The 10907-nt window shown below is 43.6% G+C and overlaps 1 protein-coding gene across 1 annotated transcript in view; it reads left to right on the top strand.

The window, feature by feature from the left end:
• Nucleotides 1-9688: 9688 nt before the first annotated feature.
• The window catches only part of THEMIS (thymocyte selection associated), a 123782-nt gene continuing 122563 nt past the window's right edge, over nucleotides 9689-10907 (top strand). The window contains exon 1 of the mRNA XM_073575780.1: nucleotides 9689-9828. Coding sequence (XP_073431881.1) covers nucleotides 9735-9828 — 94 coding nt within the window. The 5' untranslated portion in view covers nucleotides 9689-9734. The remainder of the gene's footprint in view (nucleotides 9829-10907) is intronic.

Here is a 10907-nt window from a genome sequence, read left to right as displayed (position 1 = left end):
TGTGGTGCCGACGAGCGACGCGTGGATGCGGGCGGGAGGACATCAGGATCGCCACGTCTGACAGGTAAGTAGCGACCCCGACCCCTGCTATGTCGCTGGTGAGATCTGCCTGTGTGGCAGCTCACTAGCGACCACTTAGCGATGCACCAGCAATCCATATAGTTGTCGGGATCGCTGGTGCATCGCTAAGTGTTGCGGTAGCCTAAGTCTGATTCCCTGTTAGTGACACCTCCAGGGTGTCCACAGACCGGAAATACCACTGGCCTGTCACATTTTGTTTCTTTTAACTAAACCAGTGTGTGCTGTAGTCTGTGTCAGAGAGAGTCAGTATGCTGTTTAATAATGAATGAATCTGCACCAGCACGCTGCAGACTGACTGTTGAACACTGCTTGGCGCTCAGGTTGTAAGCAGCACCAAGCGAAGCTCAGAGATGCCAGGACCGATGGCACTCTCTTGTGGCGACATAGGCAGCAGTGCTGATGACAGCACTGATGAGCTCATCAGGTTAATAAGAAACCAAGAATAAATTGAATTTGTATAATTATACTTCTGCCGCATTGTTACTGCTGCCTGCCATGCTGGAGTAGATTCATTAAAATTTAAAAAATGTTTTCTTTTGATATAGCGTGCTGTCATACAAAAAAATTAAAATCCATAAAAACATCTCTGGAGAGAGGACATATCACAATAACATTGAACATATGGGATTAATTATAATTGGGGAAGTGAGAAAGATATGAAACTTCAACCTCCATTGAAATAGTTTCCTCTGATCAAAGCACTGATCCCCATGCTTTCTGAGGCCAGTGGTCAATGATGAATATTGAGGTTTGCATCTATCTGTTATTTATGGGAGATACATTTTAGGCATCACAATGACAGGACAAACATAACATATTCACTCACAACACCGTAAGGCCATTCTAATCCCTCCAACTTAATATCAGCAATGGATGATGCTATCCATGCCATGTTTCATTTCTATAGAAAGGTAAAATTGCTATAGGAAATATGATGGCTGGGACCTCCAGATGCAAAGATATCCTGAAAGTTGAGGATCTCACAAACTGTTTGGAAATACCACTGTAAAGAAGGACAATAAATGCAAAACCAGATATGCAAGCAGAAACCAATTGTTGACTCTAATAAGAAATCCTTAGATAGGAGTCTAAAAATTGCTAGGTGAACACTGTGCACAAAATAAAGTAAGGTGCAATTTATATAATAGTAAATGGGTTGTATTGTATACACAAAACATAGTGTTTTCAAAGCAATGCAAATATGAAACAATAAATGCTAAATAAGGTACACTGGTAAAAGGATCAAGTACATATAGATTGTTGAAATAGCTACTGGCTATTGTTAAAATAGCTAGGTCCTGATAAAGCAGGGAGCAATAGAAGTGCACCGTCAGATGCAAATAGTCACTGGAGGTACCTGAATCCTTGCTGCCCATAGAGTGTTCATTAGTCTGGGTGTCTGAGGAGGCATTCACAACAATCTCTCCTCAGACCTACAAACTAATGAACAGTTGAAAACCACTACATTGTTTTTCCCTCTTACCCAGGTCCGATATATTCAGATATTAAAACAAAGTGCACAAAGCCTATTTTAACTGAGAATGAATGTCACACCATGTATGAGGCAGTGACTGTTGTTACATGTGAGGGTCACTGTATGTTCCCCCAAGATGTGCACGGAGGCGTATTGAGGTCAAAAGAGGGTATTGCAGTGACAGGCATGGCTGTGGTTGCAATGCAGACTAAAGTGAGTATAGGTCTTGGACAGGCTAGTTGTAAAAGGCAGAATTATTGAAAACCTGCTCTGGGTTTTTGGTGTTTTGAAACAGACTGCAGATGGTAGTGTTGCAGTCCGTTTCATTCCTGGCCTGGGCTTTCAATGTGGCCCAAGGCCACAGGTTGCTAATTAAAAACCCTGCAGTATAGGGTTTGGGTGTGTCAGGCTGTGTCAGTCTGGTGTGTGTTAGAGAGCAGAGTAGTCGGCTCTGCTGTATTATATCTGTGTGAGACAACATGGACAAGTGGAGCTAGAGCAGCCAGGGCAGCTCAGGGGCCTGGCACCAACAGTGTACACAGTGGTGCAGTTGCCCATGGTAACTGGTCTCGAAGGTGGACTGTCTTGTGCAGGGTGGTGAACCAGAGGTAGACTGTCTTGTACCAAAGGAGGACTGGCATGTTTAGTGATTGTAAACTGGAGGATATGGTTACCGGCTGCGATCCGGAGGATATCATGTACTGTGTAATGCTGTGAGTAGAACATTAACACCGTCTTGCAGTTGTTCTTGGCAACTGGTTTCAAGAGGAGGACTGGCGTGTTTAGTTACTGTAAACTGAAGGATATCGTGTACCTTGTAAAGCTGTGAGTAGCACATTAACACGGCGGTGCAGTCGCTCACGGCAACCGGTCAAAAGAGGACTGGCGTGTTTAGTGACTGTAAGGCTAGTTTCACACTAGCGTTTTGGCCCGCAGCGCACAGTGCCACTAAGCCCCGCCCCTGCCACGCCCCCTCTGGTCATCTCCACCTAGTGTCACACATCGCTGCATGCGATCTGCACACCCTATCTTTAGCATAGGGTGTGCAGACTGTATGCTAGTAGGATTTTGCGTGCGCTGCACCCTTTTGATGGTGCACCAAGTGCACCAAAATGCAACATGGTGCGTTCGGCGCACATCAGCGCACAGTCAAAAGGGCGCAGCGCATGCAAAATCAAAGTAGCGCACGGCCAGAGCACGGTCTGCGCACCCTATGCTAAAGATAGGGTGTGCAGATCGCATGCAGCGATGTGCAATACTAGGTGGAGATGACCGGAGGGGGCGCGGCAGGGGGCAGGGCTTAGCGGCGCCGTGCGCATGCGGGCCAAAACACTAGTGTGAAACTAGCCTAATCCAGAGGATTTGTTTCCTGGCTGTGATCCAAAGGATATCGTGTGCTGTGTTTTGCTGAGCTGAGCATTAAAGAGACGATTTGCTTTGAACTTTGCTGGGTCACTGCCTCATCACTGCATAAGTCTGTTACCACTGCACTACACATGAAAGACGTTTTCTTAAATAAACATTCTAGTGAATTTGTTTAAAATGTTCCCCTTAGTTTTCCCTTAGCTTTCCCCTTAGTATATGTGCAATGTGTGCAGAAACATACTCACCAGTCACCGTGTTCTGCCATTTACAGCTTCGAACTCTCCTCCATAGTGAAATTTGGCAGGTCACAGCAGCAGTGAGTGGTCAGTTTTTGGAAAAATTCCAAAAATGACCTTTACTCCACAGAGCAGACTCTGTGTGATTTAACGAGTCACCAATTTGGCCACGAGATGCATGCGTGGACCAGAACACTGTTGTAAACAGTAGAAGATGCCAACCGGTGAGAATATTACAACACTCATTACACATAGATATGATTGCACACAAAGGGAGAAATTTAAAAAATCAGAGTGCTCCTTTGATAAATATTTTGTGTGGATCTATGAAAGAAATTCCCAAGAAAGAATTATTGTTTCTGAACTTTCTTTAATGTTAGCTGTATCAATTCTATTGATTTCCACTGGTTTCATTCTAACATCTATTATTCGTCGTGTCTTTCATGACTTAATTATTCTTCTTATTCTTATTATTATTACTATTATTATTATTATTACTATTAACAGCCTTCAGCTGGATCTCAAGACATGGCAACTTGTTGGACGAACGCCCTGTAAGAAGATTTTCTGCAAGCCTAGATAGGTCCACCATGGTTTTCTTCTACATTATCTTGAGGCTATGTGCACACGTGTGGAATTCCCACAGATTTTATGCGTTTTTGCTGCATTTTTTCGCCGCGGAAACACTGCGAAAATGCATAAAATAAGCAACCCATTGAATTCCATGGCATTCCGCACATGCTGTGCTAATGCTGCGTATTTTTCTGCAGCGGAATCGCACCGTGGAAAAATACGCAGCATTCTCATTCTTTTTGCGGCATCACGGGAATTCCGCATACATAGGAATGCATTGTTCCGCTTACTTTCCGCATGTGGCTATGCCCACCATGCACAAAGTAAGCGGAAAATGTGCGGATGGTACCCAGGGTCTGGAGGAGAGGAGACTATCCTCCAGGCTCTGGGTATCATATCCCTGTAAAAAATAGAATTAAAATAAAAAGTCGTGATATTCTCTCCTTCTGGCGTCCCCCCCAGCGTTCCCAGGCCTCAGCAATGCTCCCTACAAGTCCCGTTCCCTGGGATGCCTTGCGACAATGACATGTGATGACGTAGCGATCTTGCATGATGCTACGTCATCTGGGGTCATTGTCGCAAGGCAACACTGGGAACGGGACTTGCCGGGATCATCACGAGGATCGGTAAGGCTGTGGGAGACCCTGGATGGTGAGAATATCATGATTTTTTATTTTTCTAATTATTTTTAACATTCTATCTTTTACTACTGATGCTGCATAGGCAGCCTCAATAGTAAAAAGTTGGTCACACTTGTCAAACACTATGTTTGACAAGTGTGACCAACTAGTCAATCAGTTTTCCAAGCGATGCTACAGATCGCTTGGAAAACGCTAGTATTCTGCAAGCTAATTACGCTTGCAAAATGCTAGTTTTTCGTGGGAATTACGCATGTGGATTTTTCGTGTGTTTCCCACGGCAGGAAGTTGCGGAATTGCCGGGGAAATTTCTGTGGCAATTTTGCACGTGTGCACATAGCCTGATTGTATCAAGCCATCGAGTTGCTAATCTTCCTCTTCATCTTGTTCCTTCTATTCTTTCGACCATGATGTCCTTCTAGAGTGATTGCTCTCTTTGTATGATGTGTCCAAAGTAGGCAAGACAAAGCTTGGTGATCCTTGCTTCTAGTGACATATCTGGCTTGATTTGTTCCAAAATTGAAGTTTGTTCTTCTTGTCATTGGGTCGCCCTCCCAGGGTAGTGGGGTACTCGGTACCGGGCTGGTCCTTCAGAGGGGAATGTCACAGCAGCGGTGACCCGGTTCGTGGCCCTGGGCGCCCATGTAAAAAGGGGTTTGAGTGGTGAAATAAAGTTTATGAGTGATTCGTGACGCCACCTGTGGTGTTCGGCAATGAAGGTGTTAAGCCGACGCTGCAGACAGACCCTCTGGGACAGATGGTGTAGTGCAGCAAAGATGTTGTAGCCCTCCACAGGCAGGGCTGTTGGTCCCAGGGCAGTGTAGATAGGTGTTGGGGAAGAGCGTGCAGTGTCTGGCACAGAGATGTAGCAGTGCTGAGGAAGTTGCAGGAAGAAGACAAGGACACAGCGGAATGTAGTTTCTTTACCTTTACTTGTAAGTGCAGTCCAGGGTCCAGATTACAGATGGCACAGGAGATGATTAGCCTGGAAGCAACTTGGGAATTTCTCTGTCAGATGGGTTGTGTAGTCTCCTCTCTAGCGCTTACTTGAGGTACATGCAGTACAGTGTTACACTGAAGTTCCTCCTTCTTCTTCCCTTTTGGATCTACCTCGTATGGCAGACAGCTGTAGCCTTCTATCTCTCTTGGCTCACCCTTCGCTGTTGTGCCTCCGAGTCTTAGTTGGGAATAGAGCATTTACAGCTTCCTATTCCTCTGGTTTCTGCTGCAGGACCTTCAGTATCCATACAACCGTGGAGACCAGGCTCCAGATCATGCACTGTCACTGGGAGGGAGCTCTCTATCCTCAGCTCAACCTCCAGCTTCTCTCCACATGTCTACACTCTTTGCCCTCCTCACACTAACTAATTTCCCTTCCTGGCCCTCAGAGAGCACTCCTCACCCATTTCTGGTTCAGAGATCCCTCTGCTGGCCTGGAGTGGGAACGGTGTTGCATGACATGGTTAACTGTTAGAGAGACCCTTCATCGCTTCCAAGCCTGACATCACCCTCCCTGGAGGAAGGCAATGCCAGTGTGGCGACCATACTCCTGGGGGCGCCACACCATCCATAGTATTGATAACATTCTTTTCCAGCACCACATTTAGAAGTGATGATTATTCTACTGCTTTGTTACTTTATCGTCCAGGTTTCGCATCCATATGTTACTACAGAAAAGACCGGACTATGTACAAGCCGTGTCATCACTGCCAGCGAAATGTTCCTCAATTTGAAGACCAACGTCAGTGATTTCATTGTTGATTTTCCCCTAACTATTCTCCTATTGACTTCCAATGTTGTGGCTGCATCTTTAGTGATCATTGATCCGAGTGTAAATGTGTACTGGTCATACATGGAAGTAGTCAATATCTTTGTCTTCCTTGTATTGAGTAAGAGTCCTGTGCCAAAGTTTCCATCTTGACACTCTGTAATAAGTCCTTCATTTCATCTATGCTTGTTGTATTGTTTGCGTATGTAAAGGATTGTTGATAATTTGTCAAGCGCTTAAAATGATTATGCCTCATTATTGTATTAGGAAACTCAGAGGGCGTTTTTACTACATATGGGGAAACTCAGGGAGCATTATACTATATAAGGGAGGCTCTGGGGCATAATTACTAGTGTTGAGCAAATTTGTTCGTGTTCTCTCTTATTTGGCAAGCTATAGCTCTTACCGAATAAGCTGCAGAGGGAACCTGGATACATGAAGTGCACTGGCTGATCAGCTGAGCGGTGCTGCAGCTGCATGTGTTTTGGCTGTGTCATAGTCACAGCACATGCATGGAGAGCCCAACAAACAGTGCATCACCGGTTTCCCTGCGGCCATATTCCAGAAGCCGGGGGCCGCTGGAGGCAGCTCGTGTGCAGATTAAGATCTCTGTGGCCCTCAGCTTCAAAAAAAGGAACACCAGAGGCTGCGCATGCGCAGATTGAGATCTCAGCAGCCATTTTCCTAAAGCCGAGGGACACCGAGATCTCAATCTGCGCACGCGCGGCCTCAGGAAGATGGCTGCCGAGAAACCGGTGATGCACTCGGCTCTGCTCACCATGGACATTGGGCCACGGTATTGCCACATTTCTACCACCAGCATCCTGAGGAAGGGACCCTGCTCCATGCTCTGCCTCACCGCCGACACCGGACCCACAGTATTGCACCCCGGGACTGCAGCATTGCCCCACTTCTGCTGCCGCCGGCATCCTGAGGAAGGGACCCTGCTCCATGCTCTGACTTACCGCCGACACCGGACCCGCAGCATCGCACCCTGGGATTGGAGCATTGCCCCACTTCTGCCACTGCCGGCCCTCAGGTAAGATACCTTAAATTCTGACTTTTTTTCTGCTATTTTCCACCCCAAAATTTGGGGTGCGTCTTATGGTCGGGTGCGTCTTATAGTCTGAAAAATACGGTAATCTGTGGGCCACAAAGGTGACATTGGTAATGTATAGAGCTACAAATTGGGACATTATGAATGTGGGGGCCACAAATGGAAAGTTTAGTAATATTTTTAAGGTTATAATGACTGCACTGCATTATTTGATGTATCTTAATTGTACAAATTTGAATTTAAAGAAAGGTCATTATTGTATTCTTTACAGTGTGTGTCTTGTATCATGAGTAAAGGTGGTCTAACCCATGGAAATGATGGGGAGGGTGATCTAGAAGTGATCAGTCATAATTGTCTGTGTGCTACATTCTGCAGAGACAAGTCATTGCTGGAAGTAGCTATTGTGGTCTCCAGCAAATTAAGAGGAAAATAGAAAATTGATTGCTTCAATTCATTGGAGATATCACTGTTGAGTCTATCAATATATTTATAAGGTGTATACTAATTCGGTCTACAGAGCTGGTAATCCAATTCTAAATAGTCACTGTATGAGTATGAGGCTAATATTTGGCTTATTACAGTCTTTATTTTTTTAATGATCAGCATCATTAAGTATTATTCAGTCACTTTGTGGTGGTAATACAGTCATGGCCGAAAGTGTTGGCACCCTTGAAATGGTTTCAGAAAATTATGCAGTTCACCCAGAAAATTATTACAATTGCACATGTCTTGATATACCCATGTATATTTCATTTGTGTGTATTGGAACAACAGAAAAAAACTGAGCAAAAAAGGCAAGTTGGATATAATTTAACACAAACTCCCAAAAAGGGAGAACAAAATTGTCGGCACCTTTCCAAAACTGTGGGTAAACAACTTTGCTTCAAGTATGTGATACTTGTTCTAACTCACCTGTGGCAAGTAACAGGTGTGGGCAATATGAAAATCACACCTGAAACCAGATAAAAATGGGAGAAGTTGACTCAATCTTTGCATTGTGTGTCTGTGTGTGCCACACTGAGCATAGAGAACAGAAAGAAGATAAGAGAACTGTTTGAGGACTTCAGAACAAAAATTGTTGAAAAATATCAACAATCTCAAGGTTACAAGTCCATCTCCAGAGTTCTTGGTGTTCCTTTGTTGATAATCAAGAAGTTTACAACCCATGGCACTGTAGCTAATCTGGATGTGGATGGCAGAGAAAAATGAATGAAGGGTTGTTATGCAGGATAGTCTGGATGGTGGATGACCAGCCCCAATCAAGTTGCAAAGAAATTCAAGCTGTCCTGCAGGCTTTGTGTGCATCAGTGTCAGTGCGAACTATCTGACATTTGAATGAAATGAAATGGTATGGCAAGAGACCCATGCGAACCCCACTGTTGATTTATGTATGTGAGTAAGCAAAAATCCTTTTGGGAAATTGTCATTTGGGGAGAAGAGACTAATATTGAGCTTTTTGGAAAAGCACATCATTCTGCTGTTTACTAAAAATTGAGAAATATTAATATTGCTGATGTGAGAAGGCACCCTTCAAATATGAAAGACCTGGAACAGTTTGCAAGAGAAGAGTGGTCCAAAATTTGAGTTCAGAGGTGTAAGAAGCTTGTTGATAGTTATAGGAAGCGATTGATTGCAGTTATTTATGTTAAATATGTGAATTTGAGTCCTGGGGAGACCTGATCACAGGAGAGAGATGAATGTTATAATTTAATTTATGCTCTGAGCAGAGAGATGCTGCCCCACTCCCGAAGGAGGAGGAGCAATGGAACTAAGTAGGAAAGAGGTGCAGGTACGTATTAGGCCGGGATCACACATGCGAGAAACTTGGACGAGTCTCGCATCTTAATTCCCGACACTACCGCCGGCACTCGCGAGTGGAGCATGCGGCTGCATGTATTTCTATGCAGCCTCACGCTCCACTCCCGAGGGCCAGCGGCAGTGCCGGCTATTAAGTCCAAGTTTCTCGCAAGTGTGATCCCGGCCTTAGAAGCCAGGATAAAACCCCTGCTGAATCTGGAAAGGTTGGGAGCGATGTTGTCACCTGACTGCACATGTATGATTATGTCTGTGAACCGCTCTGAAACACAACAATGACTACTCTTGAGCAGCAAATAAAATGATACAACTCACCTGACTGTGCTTTTGACAGATACTAGCAATAAAAATATGAAATACAGTATGTTAGAAAGGAAGAAAATTTAAAATTTATAATCCTCCATACGTGTTTTTGCATCACTATTGTGTCCCAGCTTTCGCCGTGAGCATGTATTGTAGGAACTTGGAAGTGAAAATGCTCCTTTTATCACAAAGGTTTTTTAACCAGACATTTAAGAAATGCTAGCAATGATGAGCTGTTGGTTGAACTCATTTCTCTGTTTGTGAAGTGCACAAGAACAGGAACTATACATCGATATCTGACACCAAAGCCTCTTCCTGTCTGCATCGCTAAAAAACAAAGGTTAACTCTATATCTGGTTATTGTGCACCTCACCATAGTCACATCAGTTCAAACATTCCTAGCTGACTGTATGTCTTGCCTTAGATGATGACTACGACGCTTCAGACTTTTGTCCAGTCCCTGGATCCCAAAACTTTACCCCGGGTCCTGCAGGTACAATCTGGATTTTATCATGGAGGTAAAGCTGCAAATCCATTAGTTTTTCTTTAAGCTCCAAAAAATATGGTTTAAGTACAGTAACTGACAAATGGATATCATATTAATGCAGTTTAATTTAGAAGTTGGGAGTCAATTTATACTTGTTGTCTACAAAAATGACAATTAATCCAGAAATGTAAGATCTAAGGATTATTCAATGGTTATGTGCAGTAACTTGATCAGTCACTGTCTCCTTTGGTATTTGGCTTCATTTTACTGTATAATGATAAAATAGGGAACATGTCCAGGATTTCATTTTGAGATAATATTTAATGTTTTTTGGGGATGTAAGAGTTATTAGTATTATTATGCTTTGCTAATATAATGCTATTAACTCCACAACGCTTTACAGATATTATCATTGCTCTTCCCATTGGGGCTCACAATCCAAATTCCTTATCTGTATGTCTTTGGAGGGTGGGAGGAAACCACACAAACACGGGGAGAACAAACAGTCTCTTTGGTGGGATTTGAACCCAGGACCCAAGCGCTGCAAGACTGCAGTACTAACCACTGAGTTACCATGCTGCTCAAATATTTATATACTGAAAAAAAGAAAAATACATTTTTAACTACAGAATAAATTAAATATAACAATATGTATGTATATATTATTTTTGGTTTGTTTCATTTGTTTCTTCTTATAGAATTGAATACATTAGATTAACAACCCAGATTAGAAGAAGAATTAATTTGGAAACTTCTAGTGTTGAGCGACCATGCTCAGGTGCTAACAGAGTAGATTCGGCGTGCTCGAAAACTATGTTCGATTCCCTCGGCTGCTTGTCTCGCTTCTGTTTGCTGCATGTGTTGCGGCTGTCAAACAGCCATGAGATATGCAGCCGTGGGGGCGCAAACATATTTTTCGAGCATGCTGAATCTATCCTGTTAGCACCAGAGCATGCGATAATAACACCTTATCTCAGCATGTTTGCTCATCACTAGAAACTTCCTCTTTTCCATGTGCTTATTTACAGGAATTCTTTCTATTGTATTCAATTGGCAGATTTCATCTTACCAGTGGCACGTTTTCTGTTTTTTTTTTTCTTTAAATGTTTA

The sequence above is a fragment of the Dendrobates tinctorius genome, unplaced genomic scaffold (genome assembly GCF_039654945.1).
Source record: "Dendrobates tinctorius isolate UK_male_01 unplaced genomic scaffold, ASM3965494v1 ptg000046l, whole genome shotgun sequence".
Taxonomy (NCBI): Eukaryota; Metazoa; Chordata; class Amphibia; order Anura; family Dendrobatidae; genus Dendrobates; species Dendrobates tinctorius.
This window is presented reverse-complemented; position numbering and strand designations above follow the sequence as displayed.